General features: G+C 37.5%; 1 protein-coding gene across 4 annotated transcripts in view; it reads left to right on the top strand.

Annotated features, from left to right (window-relative positions):
- The first annotated feature begins 3,382 nt into the window (after positions 1–3,382).
- The window catches only part of aebp2 (AE binding protein 2), an 82,430-nt gene continuing 64,577 nt past the window's right edge, over positions 3,383–21,235 (top strand). Inside the window, exons 1-8 of one of the 4 annotated variants that reach the window (XM_048155748.1) lie at positions 3,386–3,973; positions 10,034–10,244; positions 10,342–10,449; positions 10,746–10,938; positions 11,024–11,148; positions 12,181–12,248; positions 16,649–16,762; positions 17,542–18,465. In XM_048155748.1, coding sequence (XP_048011705.1) covers positions 3,537–3,973; positions 10,034–10,244; positions 10,342–10,449; positions 10,746–10,938; positions 11,024–11,148; positions 12,181–12,248; positions 16,649–16,762; positions 17,542–17,554 — 1,269 coding nt within the window. In that variant the 5' untranslated portion in view covers positions 3,386–3,536 and the 3' untranslated portion in view covers positions 17,555–18,465. Of the gene's footprint in view, positions 3,974–10,033; positions 10,245–10,341; positions 10,450–10,745; positions 10,939–11,023; positions 11,149–12,180; positions 12,249–16,648; positions 16,763–17,541; positions 18,466–21,235 lie in introns of those variants that run through there. The other 3 variants (XM_048155745.1, XM_048155747.1, XM_048155746.1) reach the window with 3 other exon arrangements.

Genomic DNA, 21,235 nt, shown 5'->3' with positions numbered 1-21,235 from the left:
ACAGTTTTAAGAAGAGTATTACAGAGTTTGGCTTTAGTTTGCGCTCCGAGGAGAATAGCACATGAGAAGTGACCGTTTTAAAACAGTTGAAAAAAGCAATAAGCAGGGTTTGGTGTTTCACTTTGATGTATAAACTGTAAAGTTCATGATGTATATACTGTACACCATACAATGTGCAGAGCGGAGACGCAGAAGAGGTTATGTATCAGAGTCAATATGCAAATGTTCATATTTCATCTGTTTTATATCATGTGAAATAAATGTTGATGTTCTTATATATGCGAAGAGCTTTTGAGTCCTTTTTTCCATTTCCATGTATTTTCAAGCACTGCTGTTTATTACTAAATCATTATATGCACTAATCCATATTTTAGGGGAGAGCGGGGTAAGTTGTCACACTTTTCACATTCACTGAGCACCATACATCACAATGGTATAAATGTCATACCAAATGAAAGGAGGAAGTGTTGGGCACATATGTTGTATTCATTACATTTCCATATCTTATGTCATTACGGAGTTGTAGACTGTTGAACAGAGAATGTGCACTTGTGACAATTTGCCCCATCGGCGGGTAAGCTGACACACTAGATTATCTAAAAATAAGAACACAACTACTTAATTGTTATTATTGATTTTAATTTTTAAATTCAAACCAGAACTGGAAATATAAACAATCATGCCTAGAGAATTTTTCACATTTCAATCAAAACACATTAAGTGGCAAGACCACTTTACTTTGAACTTTAAACTCAAACTTTCTCTGGCTTATAGATCCATGATAACTGAATGGAATACTGCAGATAACATGTTTAATCTCTGAACATAACTGACTTAAACGGTTAGTTCACCCAAAAATGAAAATTCTGTCATTAATTACTCACCCTCATGTCGTTTCACACCCGTAAGACCTTCGTTCATCTTCGGAACACAAATTAAGATATTTTGATTAAATTCAATGGCTCAGTGAGGCCTGCATAGCCAGCAATGACATTTCCTCTCTCAAGATCCATAAAATAATCATTTTTAACATTCATATCTAACAAAGATGTATTGCATAAAATTTAAAGTGCAATTTTTTTACTTTTTAAGCCAAAAATAAGAAAATTGTGCTAACCTCAGATTAGAGCGATCTTGACCACATGTGAACAGGAAGTTGACTATGGAAGAAGTCACACAAAGTGGCTATTTGATTTTTGAGATAGAGCCTCTAGTTTTGGAGTTATGAAGAGTGTGACAACTTACCCCGCTCTACCCTACTATATATGCAATTTGATTTACAAAAAATACTTTTGGTGTATATATACTTAAGATATCTATTGCCTAATAAATATAAATTATATTAATAAATACATTGTATAGATATATTGTAGGGACCTTCTTTCGAGACAGGAGTTTTTTTGGTCTTTTTATTTAAAGGAATTGAATAAAGATGGAAAAATAAATACTATGGAAGTCAATGAGGCCCATCAATTGTTTGATTATCAACATTCTTCAAAATATCTACTTTTGTGTTCAGCAAAAGAAAGAAATTCATACAGGTTTGGAATAACATGAGGGTGAGTAAATAATAACAGATTTTTTTTATTTAATTAAGGGGAGACATACAGGTAAAAAACACTGTTTTCAGGCACCATGTCAATTTTGCGCTTTTTGGCTTTTCATGAAGTGTTTTTTCAGACTGATGGAAAGAAAATATCCAAAATACACATTTAAGTGTACATTTTATAGCACTTTATCTATTTGCATCTTTAGATTTCAATTACAGTAAATATCTTTAAAGGCTGTTTTCTCAAAATGAGTTTTTTCTCCTGCTCTGAGTCAGAAATCTCCACTTCTGCAGAACTTACATACACAAACTTTATTCCTATCTATACTCTGAAGGTTTTTACAGAGGGATTTGTTGATGTATAATTTGCCTGATTTTATACAGCATTTTATTCCTAAAAAAATGGTGAAAATTATCACTACTGATTTATGTAGTGATGAAAAGAGATATCCAAAACTCCCTCTGTAAAACCTTTGAATTTAATATTTTCAAAAAAATTGAGAATTTTGAACTTGACGTCATCCAATATTCAGATTTTTGTTCTAGAAATGTATGCAAATTAGCGCATATTTAATTAGATAATGGCTCATTTGCATATTTAAACAACATTTTTGAAAACTTGCAATACAAAAAATGTTTGTAATTTTTAATGTAATCAATCAGCTGGGGAAGTATGGTGATAGCTATTAATTTTTTACCCTATTCACCTGGGGTGTCTCGCCTTAAACACCAAATTAATTGTTTTTGGCACCATCTGGTGGTTGGATGCAGTACTGCAACAGTAACTGATGGCGCCCTCTGCTGGTCATGGTGTGCAAAACAATGAATGTTTTCTAAATGAAGCGTTTCATAAATGTGCACCCTTTCAATAATAATAATGTTGTAGAAATATTTATTTTTGGCCTCAACATGCTCGAAATCACGATTTGCTTTCTCTCGTGAGAATCTGTATTTTGATTACCGTGTAAAATCCTATAAACCGGAAACTGACGCCATCTAGTGGCGCTTTCCAGGAAGGACGTTTTAAAGGTTTATCTGACTCATTATATTTTCCAGTTTTGAACTAGATTCGTGCGTTTATGCGGCAAACACGCCACTGATTGTGAATCTGGAAACTCCCCTCTTGAGAAAAACTACAGCTGAAAAGTTTCTAACCGAACAATAAGACCGGAATCAGAGCAAACATGTAGGCTAAATTCAGTGACGTATGCTTTCTTAAAACCACCTGACCTTCGCACGTTATTTTTATTTATTTATTTATTTATATTTTTAAATTATTTATATTTTTCTGTTTGTAAACATACCTCACATATGTTAATAAGATGTAACAACGGGCAAATATTTTAATTAAATGTCACGTGGTGTAACCGTCAAGAACAAAAATCATGAATACAAGTGAATGAATATTTTTATATTTTCGAGTAATAAAATATTTTACAAGTAAAATTACTTAAAATATTTTACAAGTAAAATTACTTAATTTCTTGTGTTTTAGGAACTAATAATAATGTCAAATGTCAAAACGTTTAATGAAGTATTTCAAACTTTAACTCTAGACTCATTTTATTTAAAAACTTATATTATTATTCATCCATATTTTCGAAGAATAGTTCAAATAACTACAGAATTTTAGATTAGCATCTTTATTGTGTTTATAACACCACACAATTCCTGTATGCTCTTTTAAAATAATGTAAATTAATATTAAATGCGTTTCAGATTAATGAACGAGCAATATTACAACATATCAGTCAGCCATTTCTGTTTTGTAATAAAAACTTTTCACCTTTATTTTGTATATTTGGTGTTGCGAGCACGTGGAGGCATTCATAATAAGCGCCGACGTCACGCTCGCTCGCTCCTCCCCGCGCGTCCCCGATCAGCCTCCAGCAGTTCCACGATCCGTCCGGTTACTGAAAGTCTCCGCGTTTCATCCGTTTCCAGTCGCTTAAACCCGGCCAGACCGCGCGTACACGAGTGGAACCCGATGGCTTCGACGACTTCTGACGGTTCCGAGCAAGAGTCGCCGAACCCGAGCGAACAAAACGGCGACGGGAGCGAGTCGGGCCTGCGCGCCGCCGATCCGGAACCGGCCGTTAAGATGGACGGAGCGGAGACGGACGAGAAGCTCAACGGACACGAGTCTACTGAACAAAGCCCGGAGGAAGCCACGCGGGCAGACGGCGGCAACGACGAGGATGGCGAGACGGAAGCGGAGCCGGAGAAAGAGCAGCAGAAGAGCCCCGGCAGTGCGGACGGGACGGCGGAGCGGATGAAAAGAGAACAAAGGGAGGAGGAAAACGCGTCCTCACCGGCGGAGAAAAACAGCAACGGCGGCGGCGGAATGAAGAGGCGCGCGAGTCTGGAGATGATGAGCTCATCGTCGGACGGAGAGCCTCTCAGCCGCATGGACTCCGAGGACAGGTGCGTCAACCGACCACCGGACTCAACGATATTTACATCTGTCGTTTAATATTAGTTCTGTTGATAAATCACGGCTTTCGTGTGCTGTGTAGATAACTAACGTACTCGACTCTCACGCGAGAATTGTGGAGCTGAACAATTAGACTGATCCGTTTAGGATCAAGAAACAAAAACAATTATGGCACAAATAACAATATTATGATTAATATATGAATTATTATTAGTACGGTCTTTTATTCCTATGCACTAAAAGCAGAAATGCGACAATCTGCAAATCAGTTACGTATATCTCATATTTTCATTAATATTTTTGTTGTTATTGCAACTATATTGTTGTTTTGCAATATTAAGGGTTGCGTTCATGTCTAATTGTTGTCAAAAAGCAGAAATAAAACCATTAAAATTGGTTCTGCCAATCAGCTTAAAGGGTTAGTTCGCTTTTAAATAAACTTTTCCTGATAATTTACTCACCCCCATGTCATCCAAGATGTTCATGTCTTTCTTTCGCCAGTCGAAAAATTAAGGTTTTTGATGAAAACATTCCAGAATTTTTCTCCTTATAGTGGACTTCAATGGGCACCAAACGGAAGGTCAAAATTACAGTTTCATTGCAGCTTCAAAGAGCTTTAAACGACGAGGAATAAGGGTCTTATCTAGCAAAATGATTGGTCATTTTCGAAAAAAATACAACTGTTTATTCTTTATAAACACAAAACATCGCCTTGAACGTGCTTACGCTATTCTACTTAAGGGGGATATCGTCTTCTGCTGTGGACACTAATATTGTTATCCCTATAGTTATGGTTCCTGGTGTGAACTGGCCTTAACTCTGTATTGGCATCGGCAATGAAAAATGAGTGTTTACATTAAAAGTTCAACAATCCCAGGTGTATTTTAACCACATTTCTGAGTCTAATTTGAACAGTCTTGCCCTGTTGGCACCGCAGTAACTAATTACCCCAGAGTTTATTTGTTCAGAGCAGTAATCCTGCTCCCTCAAACTCATTCAGATGTCTTTATTTTCTAGAAACACAAAAGGAGATGTTAGTCAGAATGACTCTGAGAACATTCACGTTCAGTGTTTGAAAGAAAGATCCAATCAAATTGTTTAGCAGAACTTTTAAAGCTTATCACAATCATTCACCTTACCTTTATTTTGATAGCACTTCATACAATAGAAATAATTTCAAAGCAGCTTCACAGTAATAAACAAAAAAGTAACAATGATTACAAGTTTAAATTCTATTCTTGTAGTTATTCAGCTCGATTCAGTTCAGTGTTGATTCAGTTCAGTAACTCTTTAAAGTTCATCAATTATGAAACAAGTTCAGTTCAGACAAGTGTCGTTAATCAGCTCAATTCAGTTCAATAACTGTAAAGTTCATTGATTATGAAACTAGTTCATTTCAGACAATAGTGTCGTTATTCAGCTTGAGTCAGTTCAGTTCAATAACGTATCGATGTTGCAAACTTTGATTCGGTTATGAAGTTAGAAGACAATAGTGTCATTATTCAGCTCAGTTCAGTTCATGTTTTGTTCTCCTCTGATACCGTCAGTGCAGTTAAAACTGTAATTTTGCTGGATTTTAAGTGGATGGATATTTATTAGGGATGTGACGAGATGTCGTTAGATTAAAATGTGATCGCCATGATGGAGCGTGAGGGTGAAATGAGCTTTTTATTGAAATAAAAATCATTTAATTCAGTTTGATAACGGTCTCTTCAATCCCATCCTGCTCATCCAAAATGAGCTGCAGAGTCATACGTAGTGCAGCAGGAATCAGAGTTCACTGATCACATGACGAGAGTAAGTGATGAGATGACTGACAAGACCATGGCGGAGGATTCGTTGCTCAACACAGCCTAAGCGTCTGACGAATCTCTTATCTTGTAGAAAGCGCGCTCAGCACCGCCGCTCCCTATTCACAGAGTACACGCAATCAAACGAGATTTCAATACCCTGATGCATGCAAATATCTCCAAAAATGAAAGCTATCTTAGGCTGGGCTGTGTAGTTATAACCATCTCTCAGCTCTGTATCATGCTTGAAGAAAAATGTTGTCTCTATTTGCAATTTGAATATTGAGAGAGTACTTTAATTATGGTTGCATTTATTGTTTTCATTCAAGACTAAGAGAAAACCGTGTTATTCCTTTTTATTTAAACTGTTTTTATTTCCATGATCAATTTGTGGAAAGGAGTTCAGGGTAACACTTTATTTTACAGTGTCATTGTTACATGTAGTCACTATTGTAATAACTATAAATTATGCATAATTACATGCAACTAACCCTAAACCAAACCAAAACCTAATCCTAAACCTATAGTAAGTACATGTAGTTAATAATATTACTCAGTACTTAAATGTCTAATTACAGTGTAACAAAGACACCTTAAAATAAAGTGCAACCGAGTTCAATTTGGAGGTCAAAAGATGTAGAAGCTCATAAATCATGTACAGTGATGTCTGAAGAGACTGAAATCATACAGGAGAGAAGCCAGTCAGATGAGTTTGTGGCAAAACCTTTTACAGTGCTTGCAGTAAAAGACAATACTCATATCATGTGATAATTCATACTCAGAAAGTAGAGCTGAAATGACGTTCATTACAAGATGATTAGTTAAAACATTTCAAATGCACCTGCAAGACTTTTTTTCCAGTCATCTATTTCTGCATTGAAGATTTCTTAAAAAATACTGTGTAAAAATCTTGTCTCGTCTCGTGAGCTAACGCTCTCGTCACACCCCTAATAAATATCCGTCAGTTTAAAGCTCAGACAGAACACTTACTCTGGAAATTGGCGTCGGCCTGCTTTTGTGTCCGCCTTCCTTATCAAATCGAATTCTTTGAACTGGTTTTACGTCATCCAGTGCTCCAACCTGTGAGACCTTTCGCCATCTTTCCACATCACCAGGGTGACATGGGTGCGGTTGTGCAAGTGTTTTATGGCACTTTCTGCCTGCCTTCATCATTCTAGGGTGGATCTTTTACTATTTGTATTACTCTAAAGGCAGGAGAAAATGGATTCCTCATCCTCCATGGGGCTGTAGACGGCCTGGCTCACAGCACATGGGAAATCTGCAGGCACGGTGGAACGAATTCACAGTGAACACGATGTATCAGGTCAGCCCAGCGGTGGAGGCAGGAGAAAGAGGGAATGTGTGTGCGGATGGGAATCCCTGCTCTGTGCCAGAAGTGCTGTTTTGTGGAGCTTTTGGTGGGAATAAAGCTCTTAAAATCTGAGTGGAGGCCCTGAGCCCTGCTGTTTGGCCAGCTGGAGGGGTTGAATGTAACTTTTGTGCAGGACATCTGGGAGAGTATGACCCGGAGCACACGACAACTGATAGATAAGATTATGCCTTTTGTAGTGTAGCTTTTGGAAATGTTCATTGCCTTCAGATCTACAAATAGTCCAGGTTATTCATCAAGTCATATTGATAGTTGGTTAAATTGTCATTTAAGTGATAGTTTAGTAACGCTTTACGATAAAGTTTCATTTATTGACATTAGTTAACTGCGTTACTTTTAATCAAAAGTTGTCTGTTGATATTATCTAAAAGGGACCTGTAATGCCTCTTTCACAAGATGCAATATAAGTCTCTGGTGTCTCCAGAATGTGTCTGTGAAGTTTCAGCTCAAAATTCCCCACAGATCATTTATTATAGCTTTTCAAATTTGCCCCTATTTGGGTGTGAGTAAAAACACGCCGTTTTTGTGTGTGTCCCTTTAAATGCAAATGAGCTGCTGCTCCCAGCCCCCTTTCCAGAAGAGGGCGGAGCTTTAACAGCTCAACAACAACAAAGCTGGAGAATCTCACGCAGACAAAATGAGGATTGTCAGTAACGGTGTTCAGCCTTACATTGTTCAAACCGGAGTCGACACTGATGGAGAGACTCAGGAAGAAGTTGCAACTTTTAGAATGAAACTGGACGTTTCTGAATGGTTAGTGGATACATTTATGTAGTTGCTGTGGAGTTGATTCAACTCATCCACTAGCATGTGCCGTCATGTTCATCTTTTGTGTTGAATTGACCCTCGTTTGTGAAGCAGTCCGGCGTAAAATGACAGCATGACAACAATACTCTACTACAACAACTCTTCCTCTTCTCTAAAACAGCCCAACATGGTCACACCCCCTTTGTTGAGTGTTCTCGGAGGCGGGGTTTATGTAAATTTTAGGGTTTGTGATGTCACCAACCCGGGAAGAAGCTTGTTGTAGTCCCTACCAGCCGTTTGTTGTAGACCTTAAAAAGTGATTTCTGTAAAAGAAAATATCTCCCTTTGCATTGAACTATGAGCGTCGTAACTTTGCAGATGTTGTTTATGCTCAAACAGCAACATTACACACTAACTAAAGTTAAAAAAGTGAAATCATAATCAAAAAACCCTTTAATGGACCAACAATGAACTAACATGAACAAAGATTAATAAATACTGTAACAAAAGTATTGCTCATTGTTAATGTTAATGTAAGTAATGTGAACTTATTGTAAAGTGTTACCGATATGTTTGCATAAAAGTGGCATTTATCATACTGTTAAAAAGGAGTTGTTGGGTGAATTGTTTGCGCTTTTCTTTGTGGACTGGGTAAAAATATTTCAAATGACATGTGCACTGTATTCCACGTCATATAATAAGTTTCATGTGAGGATCAGACCTGAAATTTGTGTTTTGCTCTAGAAGTCATCAAGGTTTAATGTCAGTTATGTCAAACACCAGATCAGTATGTGCCAGACAGTTTGAATATGTGAAAGTGGAAATGAGTTTTGAGAGATCTGGTGGAGGGGAACTCCACTGGATGGGACGTTTGAGTAAAAGCAGGTGTTACATGTTTGCTAATCCACTTCAGCAGGTTTTGGCACAGTTTTCTGAATTAGACTCTGTGTACATTGATCAGCCTGCTGGACCAAGCAACACACGTGTGTGGAGGTTTTAACCATCTTTGCAATCCGTCTGATGAGTGTGGTGCTGAGAGACGGCCACAGATTCCAGAAGAAAAAACTGATGCTAATGCATTTCATATGCCAGACCTGGTCTATTGCTGTCATGCCAAAATTCACATTCAAACAGTTTAGTAACCCAGTTCATGCATACAAGTCTCATATTAAGTTAAGCATCACTGTTACTGTTAAACTTGCGGGAATTGATTTGAACAAGTCTGTAATGCAAAATATTGCATTTAGTGCATGCACTATTTATGTGCAGAAATCCAGTTTCAGCAAAAAATCATTGACGTACCTGTGGGTTTTGCAAATGTAAACACTTTATCACTTCATCGGTAGTCAGACTGGCAGTTGGAGTTTGTCTCTGTGATTACCCAGCATCCTGTTCTCTGGCACATGCTGGGATTTAGCGTCAGTTGTGGGCAGTGAAGTCTGAAAGGAACCAACAGATGGAAGTGTGTGTGAGCCCCTCCTCTCCCCTCAGGAGCCATTCAATCACAATCACTGGAGTTCATGGTGCTTTACTGCGGTAGTTTACCACTGTCCTCTCCCACACTGCACAGCTGCTCGCTCAAAAGCTTAGTGTTTCAGCGTTTGTGTGCCACGGTTAGGCGCTCGCCCCACTGCACTGGCCACATTTACCGTTCACAAAGAGTCATGATTGATAACGTGGGTGCTTGAATTGCAGATTTTGCCACAAAAATTGAGATAAAGTTTCTGTATTAGTCGTGTTACTCAAGCAAACTTTCCCCAGTTTTTGTGTTGTAGTGTTTATCGATGCCACAACCTGTCACTTTTTAACTCATGTCTATCACGTTTAGTTTTGTGTGTGTGTGTGTGTGTTATGGCCAGTTTTGTGGACACAGATGAACTAAAAAGGATATTTTTAGTGGATAATTGCAGCTACAGTGGGATTTATTCCAGAAAACAATATGAAAAGGGCATTAAAATGCTTTTGATGCTCCAATAATGGTATAAAGTCTAAGGTTACTGTCGTATCAGGCAGCAAAACAAATATTGTTGCACCTTTGAAATATATTTATTTATTTTAAATGTTGAAGGACATTGGATTTTTGGATGTTTGTGTTAAAAAATAATCATGTTCATGTGTTTCAGTATCAGCAGTACTCTCATGGACATGGAGAGCATCGCATCCAGCGGTCGCTCTACGCCAGCTATGATGAACGGTCACGGTGGGGCGTCTTCCTCCTCCACTAAGGGCTCATCTTACCCCTGCTGCTGGGATCAGTGCCACATGCTGTTCAACACCAGCCCGGACCTGGCTGAGCACATCCGCGGGGTGCATGTGGACGGACAGCGCGGCGGGGTCAGTGTGTGTGCATGCTTGTTTTATGCAGTACAAAACATTTCTCAGGCTTATACTTTTGGTGTTTAGAGTGAAATTCTTACATTGTTCCCCGCAGGTTTTCGTGTGTCTTTGGAAAGGCTGTAAGGTGTATAATACACCATCCACCAGTCAAAGCTGGCTTCAGAGACACATGCTGTCACACAGCGGAGACAAACCGTTCAAGGTCGGCCTCTTCTTTGCACACGTGCATGCAAATATAAATATATATATATATATATATATATATATATATATATATATATATATATATATATATATATATATTTTAATTATAATTTTATTTTATTTATTTACATGTTCATACTGTTATACTAGAATAACCTGTTGCATACTGCTGTATTTTTGTTTGGCTAGACAATGAAAACGCTGTCCTGTAATTATAACCCAGCGTTGCTAAGAGTCAGTGCTGTTGTTTTTTATTTACTGTAATTACTCTGACCATTGCCTTTCTTTGTGTAGTGTGTGGTGGGCGGTTGCAATGCCACCTTCGCCTCCCAGGGGGGGTTAGCGCGCCACGTGCCAACCCACTTCAGTTCCCAGAATTCCTCCAAACTCTCTAGCCAAACCAAGGTGAAGGAAGAGTCACCTTCCAAAGCGGGCATCAACAAGAGGAGGAAACTCAAGTACAAGCGGCGACGGTCGTTGCGTGAGTGTCAGTGTAACTTTAATCCGTTTTCAGCTCTGGTTTCAAATCTCATTCTCTCTGACTTCACCTGCTCTCTGTTTTCTCCCACCAGCGCGGCCTCACGACTTTTTTGACGCTCAGACCATGGATGCAATCCGTCATCGCGCCATCTGCCTCAATCTAGCGACCCATATTGAGAGCCAGGGCAAGGGTCACAGCGTTGTGTTTCACAGTACGGTGGGTACCCACACTTCACCTCCCTCCCATCCTTAAACAAGCTGGATCACTAGCATGCCACTCATACTATTTCTGCTCCATATAGTATGTACACATACATTACACAATGTGCTTATGTTTTTGTATTGCATATTGAATAAAGCTTCACATGCTATATATATATATTTTTTTTAAATAGTAGGCCGTTTGTAGTATATACTGCACAGTAAGCACTTTGCTATTGTGTGTATCTAGTATTTTTATTTATTTTTGGTTTGCCCAATTTTATTTTTAATGAAACAATGATTTTTATCTGGGCAAACTTTGAAGGATCCAGGGAAAAAAAAATAAAATAAATAAATAAATAAATAAATAAATATATATATATATATATATATATATATATATATATATATATATATATATATATATATATATATATATATATTTATTTATTACAAGTAAAGTTGTATATATTTTTTCTTAAGTTGAACTTTATAAAATATTTGTAGTTATTATATTGTTTGTTGAATCTTTATCTACAATTTAATAGTTTGAGAAGCTGATATGGCAATAAATTTAAATACAACAAACCAACTTAGTATTCTGCACTAGTATTATGTTTCGAACACAGCCCATGTCTTTAGTATAGAAAATGTAGTATACTTGTTTCTAGAGAAATTTATGTAGTCTTAAATGGCTGAATCAAGAGAAAGTGTTTTTTTTTTTTTATATGCTAGCCGTGTCACTAGTCATCAACGTGACTGCTTTGCATAGCCATCAAGGACTTGCTTTGGCTCTCATGGTCCAGTAGCATCTGTCTGGGCCGCTGCTCCCCTGTGTCTTTAATTAAACTGTTAATGAGCTGCACAGGCCCTCCTCTTCACGGCCACAGTCACCGCCTCGCCTGCTGCTCCCAAAACCCCATGAAAACTGTCCCATTTAACCAGCATGCTCCGCTTCTTTTACAAGCACACAGCCAGTAGTTGTAGCATGGATTTAACCCATAATCGAGATCTCATGCACTTCTTCTCATTGTGTGCAATTGAGCAGGTGATCGCCAGGCGGAAGGAGGATTCTGGGAAGGTGAAGGTGCTGCTTCATTGGATGCCGGAGGACATGTAAGTACATGAAAGCGCACCGCTCACCTTAGGGCTCTGCGCTAAATGTCAGCCGTTTATATGAGTCAGGAGCCACCTGAGGGCAACCTTATGCACTGATGCTTCAAAACACACACACACACACACACACACACACACACACACACACACACACACACACACACACACACACACAAGTATGACCTGATATACATCACATGGATGGTTCTGAGGCTCCTTAAGTCACATTAACTGCTCTAAAAACACACAGACTGATCTACAGCTGACTGTGTAGATGTTATTAATCCCAGAGGAGAAGTTTAGCATTCCTCCTTCCAGCGTGTCTGTCTCCTGGTGTGCAGAGAGATACAGATGAACTCTGACTGTGTGCAGCATGAACAACTAGCATACTGCATATTACACAGTATATACTATTTATTACCTAACTTTTTTTTTTTTTTAAATAAATGTAATTTTTATTCAGATATTTTTAGAATAAAAAGTTAAATCATTTGAAACAGTATGTTGCACAATGGCAATTGTACTTCTATTGAATAAGTGAATAAGTGTTAAAAAAAGAATGTTCTTATAGTATGAGTGCGTGTAGTATGATATGATATACTACATCCATCATGTTTTATGTAATGTGACCTACCAGCGTCAGTTGCGTCGCTTCACTGCTATTCACAAATCCTCTCCCATGGCCTCATGGGAAATAAAGTGTCCTTTAAATGCGCACTTACTAATCTCGCTGGAAATAGTAGGTTATTCGGGTTCTTGTTGCTTACTGTTTTATGAATGCAGTGAATTTGGACATGATACTTGTTCACATACTGTTTTTCGCCTACTTTATAGTAGTGAAGTATGCATATTTGGATGCTGCCAATGTGTTTCAGACAATAGTATGCTACATCTGTGGTGTCCAGTTCTCATCTCGTTATTAACAACTGATTGTTATGCATTGCAAAGTTTTATATATATATATATATATATATATATATATATATATATATATATATATATATATATATATATATATATATATATATATATATATATATATATATATAGTACAGTCCAAAAGTTTGGAACCACTAAGATTTTTAATGTTTTTAAAAGAAGATTCGTCTGCTCACCAAGGCTACATTTATTTAATTAAAAATACAGTAAAAACAGTAATATTGTGAAATATTATTACAATTTAAAATAACTGTTTTCTATTTGAATATATTTGACAAAGTAATTTATTCCTGTGATGCAAAGCTGAATTTTCAGCATCATTACTCCAGTCTTCAGTGTCACATGATCCTTCAGAAATCATTCTAATATGCTGATCTGCTGCTCAGGAAACATTTAATGTGTACAATTGTACAAAATATTTGTGTACAATATTTTTTTTCAGGATTATTTGATGAATAGAAAGTTCAAAAGAACAGTGTTTATCTGAAATCTAATCTTTTGTAACATTATAAATGTCTTTACTGCCACTTTTGACTGATTTAATGCATCCTTGCTGAATAAAAGTATTCATTTCTTTAATTTCTTTTCAAAAGAATAAAAATAAAAATTCTTACTGACCCCAAACTTTTGAACGGTAGTGTATAATGCTACAGAAGCTTTGTATTTCAGATAAATGCTGTTCTTTTGAACTTTCTATTCATCAAGGAATCCTGAAAAAAAAAAAAGTACACAACTGTTTTCAACATTGAAAATAATCATAAATGTTTATTGAGCAGCAAATCAGCATATTAGAATGATTTCTGAAGGATCATGTGACACTGAAGACTGGAGTAACGATGCTGAAAATTCAGCTTTGCATCACAGGAATAAATTACTTTGTCAAATATATTTAAATAGTACACAGTTATTTTAAATTGTAATAATATTTCACAATATTACTGTTTTTTACTGTATTTTTAATTAAATAAATGTAGCCTTGGTGAGCAGACGAAACTTCTTTTAAAAACATAAAAAATCGTAGTGGTTCCAAACTTTTGGACTGTACTGTGTATATATATAAAATTTCGTTGTTCTGATCAAATAATGAGCCCAAAGGGAATTGTGGTTGATGCTGTTTCCATTCAATTCATCACACTAGAAACAGAAGGTCAATTTTAGGACATTGTTGGATACAGTATCTGACCCAATGTGCTCTTTAGCATTTTGGCAAGCCAAGTGTTGGTCATTGGGGAATTTCATGCTTACGAAAACATCATCTCTAAAATAGTCGGTAATATGCCATCATACCTCGTTTCTCCTCCATTATACTCATATTTTCACACACTTTATTTTTGTCTCTCAGTCCCTTCTTCCTATCTCACTAAATCCATTTTTTCTTCCTCGTCTCCTGTCTTCAATCGTTTTTTTTTCTCTTCATCCCATAACTTTATTTCACTTTATTCAGTTTCTTGATGTTCAGAGATGCGTCATACCCACCTGAGCATTCAGATTCAGATCAATGTGGTAAACGTCCACATTAACGTCAAGTCTAATGGATTGGAGAGCGCTGGCCTGCGTGAATCGCCACCCACCTGGAAACAGACTTTCTTTTGAAGTTTGTCCAACCCAAATACTTTTTAAAGGGTATCCTCTTGCTCTCAACATTTCCATGGCTTAGACAATTTCCATGGCTTTGCCTTTGAACGTTAACTGTAACCATTCTCAGATTCCCGCTGTAATTTCAGCGTAAATGCAGCGAAAACTTAAACTGGTGTTATCCAAAATGACTTCTATGGTAAATGAGGCTTTTTGCTAATTGCACGTTTGTACCGCATCGCTATACCAAGCCAGCTAAAATGGTCCGTGTTGTGATAATTGGTACACTTGCATACCTGTACAATAATGCAAACCTCCTCACGGGACTGTGTGCGTGTACACGCTGCTGTTCCGAGTCGGACATCAATCTGAGCCGGAGGAATGTTTGTCAGCTCAGCGATAACACAGAAGAAGATGCTGTCTCGGGAGACGTTTAAAATGGATTTCTGGGTCACCACAACAAGCCGGAGCCAAACAAGGCTCCTCCATGGAATAACAGCAGGGGAAAAAAAGAAAAACATTTTTAATAATCTCATTGTGGAATGTGTGTTGGAGGAGATGGTGGAATGAAGGGCTGTGTGTCTGTGTGTTGTCTGGCAAATGCTAATATTTATATGTAAGCTACGATTGGTATTAAATACTAGCATACTGGTTACATACTGTATGCGCACTAGTATTCTTTCACTGTTTGTTGTATACTTTTGTCATACAATGATATAACATATATAATTTCATTGCATTTTTAGTCTTATTTTAATATAAACACCCCTTGACCAAGTAAGTTAAAGTTAATATTTATCGTGGATTTAATTATCACATTTGAGATTAAAGGTCTAGCACATTGAATTGTGGGACATCCTATGCAGTGTGTCCTGGTTCTATACTGCACATTTTGTCTGTAGTATGTTGAGTGCATTGCATTATACTGATGGATATAGAATACTATATCCCACAATGCATTGTCAGCATACTACCAAATATGGCACGTTGTGTTTTGTATACTGCATGCACTGTGCCCTGGTTGTATACTGCACATTTTGACACGTAGTATGCTGAGTGTGTTGCATTATATTATAAGGATATGTTATCCTATGCAATATGCTCCGTTTTTGTAGAATACTATTCAGCGCACTACAAAATATGGGGCATTGTGTCTTGTATACTACACTCTAAACAAATGCTGGGTTAAATATGGACAAATCCAGCAATTGGGTTGTTGTGAACCAGCGGTTGGGTTAAATGTTTGACCAACCTTCTGGGTAGTTTTATTGAACTCAACTATTGATTAAAATGACTATATGATTTGCTTAAAATGAACCCAGAATAGGCTGGAAATTAAAAATCGGACACATAATTACTAGATGCAACAATACTAATCAAAAGGTGAACATTTATTAATAAGCAATTTAATAAATGTTTAATTATTACTTATTAAATATATTAATAAATGTTCATTTCCAACCTATTTTGGGTTCATTTTAAGCAAGCAATATAGTCATTTTTAAACAATAGTTGCGTTAAATAAAACTACTCAGCAGGTTGGGTTAAACATTTATCCCAACCGCTGGGAATTTTTTTTAGTGTATCTTGCATATTGCACATTTTGACATCTATAGTATGTTGATTGCATTGCATTAAACAAAGTGATATAGTATACTATGCAGTATGCTCTGGTTTTGTAGAATATTGTATCCATCAATGCATTGTGCTCAGCAAAATATAAAGTGATTTTGACATGCATCAGGTCAACCCATGCAGAACATTTGCATACAATGCACAAAATGCACACTGCATGCTACTTTATTTTAAAATTAGTTGGTAGTATGCTATTCTGAATGCACTGTCAAGAAATGACCCATATTTCTCTGCCTTTCTGATGTGCACAGACTTCCAGACGCTTGGGTCAGCGAGAGTGACCGTCCCCAGCTGAAGACCAAAGTGGTCCACCTCTCCCAACTTCCTCAGGACACAGCGGTGCTGTTGGACCCCAACATCTACAGGTGATGCTCCGACCCACATTAGCAACTCACTCAAACTTTACACGTAACGTTAAGAGCGAAGGAGCCGTCGACTTCTTCCGTGTTTGAGCTCGCCATGGGCCACATGTTTTAGACGGGAGAGACAACTTTGCTGCTGAAGACGCCATAAAAATTTCTCCAGCAGATGGCGCCGGTGTCACTGCAACGAGAAATGGCCTTACCGATCCTAAACGTGCAACACGCCGGCTTCAAGAACTCAGGGGGGATTGTGGGTGGGAGATCAATAAATAACCTTCGATCCCAGAGAAGATGATAATTAATCAAAGCTGACGATACCATCCGCCTGGGTCACAGATACTCTAAACTCACCTCTGATCTTCTCCCACAGATGTAAACCACGATTCCAGGATTGTTAGAGCCACTATTAATCGACCGCAATACATCATTTCTTTGTTTATTAGACTCTAGTAGGAGTTTGTTTACCCAGCTTCTTCCATTGGCGTGGAATGTGATGCATTCTGAGCATGTGGTCAAGACGAGTGCTTTGTGGGCAGAAGCGCATGTATTCATGCATGTTAATTCTTCAGCTCCCCACGCAGCCTACGGTGTGCCGCGGTAAATAACAGGAGCGCGGACAGATGCCCGTCATCTTCAGGGGTCTAGCGTGCTCTGAAGAGCATCTTTATGCATCGTTACGCCGTTTGTGGTACAGAAATTCAATTGGAAATGACGTGTTTTCTGGAGTCGTTTATGTGTGTGTGTGTGTGCGTCGTACTAAAGCGGGTTCTGCTTGTTTTCAGGATGTTTTTCTAGAAGACTGGGTGGGGAGGGCGGCTTCTGTCAGCGCCTGCTGACGTACCCAAACCGAAGTGGACGCGCGGATCTTTTGACACAGGACTACTTTTCACTTTGCTTTATTCCTCCCTCACTTTCTCCCTTTTTTTTTTTTTAATGCTCAAAGTCTGCCAAAGCATGCAGTGAATTTTTAATGTGTTTTTATCCCTTGAAGAGGAAAAAAAGGCACAAAATTGTGAACTGTGTCGGTGCTGGACTTTTAACTATCTGGGAGGATGTCTTGTGTACCACGGTTGAAGTTTTAATTTTCCTTCCCTGCGTCCTCCTCAACTCTGCTGACAAGCTCTTACAAGTCCCTTTTTTCTTTCCTTTTTTGTCAAGAAAGTGCCCATGTAAATATTCCAGGAGATTTGTAATATATTTTTGTACTGCGGAAATTTTACTGTACTGTAGATAGATGTAATAAGCCACAAGCTGACAGAAAACATAATTGTACAGAATGTGATAGCTAAATAGTTTTTGGATGATGTGAATGCTTCCATAGACGTATTTGCGTGGTTTTCTTCCCATTTTTTTTTTTTTTTTTTAGTATGAGGATAAAAGAAAAGGAGTGATTTGTATTTTTCTTTCCCGAACACGTGCACAGACTCTTGTAACTGCTGCTCCACCTACTGATGAGGATGATGGGATGTTATCATCCTCCTGTTTGTGCATTTGCTCAAGCCAAGGAGTGTATAGACATCTCGATGTAATGGTGCTAAAGCTAACACTAGCGTTTAGGCTAATGCACATAGGAGAACTATAGGATCAATAATGATGGTGCTTCTTAGATCATGTAATAATCCCCTGTTCCCCATACTTAGAGATCATACTTCTGTCTTTGTAGTAAAGCTTAAAAATTCTATTAAAAAATGCAGTTTTTTTTTGTTTTTGTTTGTTTGTTTGAATCATCAGGTTTGCAGCTAACGCTGGTTCCAGCCCATATAAACCTCGTGTTTCTCACACAGGACTGTTGTTTATGAGCAGTGAGGAGGCCAGGGGCATCTGGGAGTCGTTTTATTGGGGCAGATTTGCAAGCGTTGACATGTAGGCCGTCTGCCAGGACCTTTAGCTCAGCGTCAGACGTGCACAAATGCCCTCTGAATATGCCTGCTGGTTTAGACGAGGACCGCCATGGACAACTGACCGTCTGCTTTTGAGTTTACCTCAAATCATTCTCTCGGTTTGGGTTTTCCATCATGATAGTTGCGTCTTCATTTGTGTTGAGTTTGCTTATGTTTTCTGTTTCTAGCGCAGTGGATTCATGCTGCATTTTTTTGGTGTAGTTGTAGTCAGCATTGAATATAATCAAACGTGTAGTTTGTGTTTGGGTCTGTGTTTGACTTTCCAAATGAGTTTTTATAGTCTAACGTACCACTGAGTAACAAGCACGTCTTAATTTCGAGTAATACACAACAGCTGCGGTCTGTCAGCGCGCGTACAATGGGACTGTTTGTCCTAAAGAAGCTAAATAATCAGAGCTGCACATGACTCCTGTGGTTTATTTATTTTTTTGAGAAACTACTGAAAATACACCTTGCCTAAATGTGCTAAACCACCAAGAGAATAAAGGTGAAAAACGTATGTTTTCAGTTCATACATTTTTATTCTTCTAAGAATATTTATTTACCTTTTAAGAATACGTTTTCTCTAAAATATTAAAAAATAACTGCAAATTCAGTTACTTCATGCAAAAATTAATTGGGTGTGTTGGACATCTTCTCTCGCAGAATGCTTTTATTATTTAACAGATATTTTTAAATGATTTACAATTTTTAAAGTGCCCCTATTATTATTATTATTATTATTATTATTATTATGCTTTTTCGAATATTATCTTTCATGTAGTGTAACTCTCTGTGAGTGTAAAAGGTCTGCAAAGTTTTAAAGATCAAAGTGCACAAATAAAGTTGCCTCCTAAAAGAAAGAATCGATTCTGAACTGCTGATACGAGTCGTCATCAATTGACCGTATGCACGGTTGCTTCCTGGTTTTCGTTAAGCCAGCTTGGGCATTTCCAGTGAACTGTTAGCTGTCATTCTGTGCTCGCTGTACATCGACACACAACCATCAATGGTTGACTTTTTAATGCAGTTATCACACTTCCCTAATTTACCAATAAACCAGTTTTATTGATTGCAATAAAGACGGAGCTAATGGCATCGTTTGAATAAGAAACGCCGTGTCTGTAATTAGACATGCACACGCAACACTTTTCCAGCACATCAAATGGTATTTTTTATGTGATGATAAAAAACATTATTTTTACATCCTTCTGAGATTGTCCCAATTTGTAAAACCGAACATTTCAAGATCCAACATTTTATAGAAAATGCATTTATTTAAAAATAAAAAAGGCGTTAATTACCAATATAACCAGCAGATGGCGGCAGAGGAGCATTTATTTGCTCATATTGGCTATTTCCTGTAATTGTTTTTCACTGTTTCGCTTTTTAATAAATATTAAATATTATAAAATCACTAGGTTTAAAAATACTTTTTGTCAAGGTGAAGTATGAAGTACTAAAAAAATCTCATGAAAAACAATAACTTTTCTTGTGAATGAATTACACAGAAAGTGAGTGCTGCGCTCTCCCTTTATAATCAGCAGCTGTCAGTCAGTGCAGCACAAGCTCAATGATTTCAACACACTTGTGAAAACTCACATTTTATTCAATGAATTTAACTAAAATGCACAATAAATCTTTAATTTACAGTGTGTTGACTTTTCTTCCACACAAGTGTGAAAACTGGTGGCCGAATTGAATTTTGCCGAGGAGGAACACTGAGACACGTCTTTTTTTATGTTGTCTTAACTAAATTAATGCTAGGCCTGGCTATTTAAGTTATTATATTCTGAATATAAACTAAGTATTACACTATTGATGCTGTTAAAGCTACCTCAGGACATTGAAGATACCGACACACCAACAAGTGACATTTCACCGGAAGTTTTCCAGCTGACTTACACTATTGCGGAAGTTATTAAGATCATTCCATACATATGGTCAATTCCAGTCTCACTTCTGTAGGTTTGTAACAAGCTTGCATAATGCCAGCCTATGGTCTTTATTGTCAGTGTCTAATTTGACCTGCCCTCAAACACTGTAGTTTTAGCTAAGAAGCAACATGTTGAAAAGATGCTGCTTTCTGTATGCATTTCCATATTCCAAAGGATGAGGACTCGTACTTGAATCGATGCGGTAAAACGGTTTCTATTCGTATAAAAATCGATGCACTTCGCCGTTTCTATTCGTATCACTTTGTATCAATCACCGAAGGAAGCCTCCTCGAATCTAAAATTCAGATGTGTGTTTCGTTTCAGACATGCACCGTTAGCGGTAGAGCAATTGGAAAGGCGGGGTTTATAGAGACTGAATTTTTTATCAAACTTTCAGACCCTGTGAGAAAAGAAGTGATTCTGCAATGCAGTGTTGGGGAAACTATTACTTTTAAAAGTAATGCATTAGAATATTGCTTTACTCCCTAAAAAAAGTAACTATTTGTGTTACTTTTTATTTAAAGATATTTTGTTGTAAATTGAAAAAGTAATGCTTTACTAGTTACTTGAAAAGTAATCTGATTACGTAACTAAAGTTACTTGTAATGCATTACCCCCCCAACACTGCTGCTATGTATATTATGAGAAAATTGAGTGTT

The sequence above is a fragment of the Megalobrama amblycephala genome, linkage group LG14 (assembly GCF_018812025.1).
Source record: "Megalobrama amblycephala isolate DHTTF-2021 linkage group LG14, ASM1881202v1, whole genome shotgun sequence".
Classification (NCBI taxonomy): domain Eukaryota; kingdom Metazoa; phylum Chordata; class Actinopteri; order Cypriniformes; family Xenocyprididae; genus Megalobrama; species Megalobrama amblycephala.
This window is presented reverse-complemented; position numbering and strand designations above follow the sequence as displayed.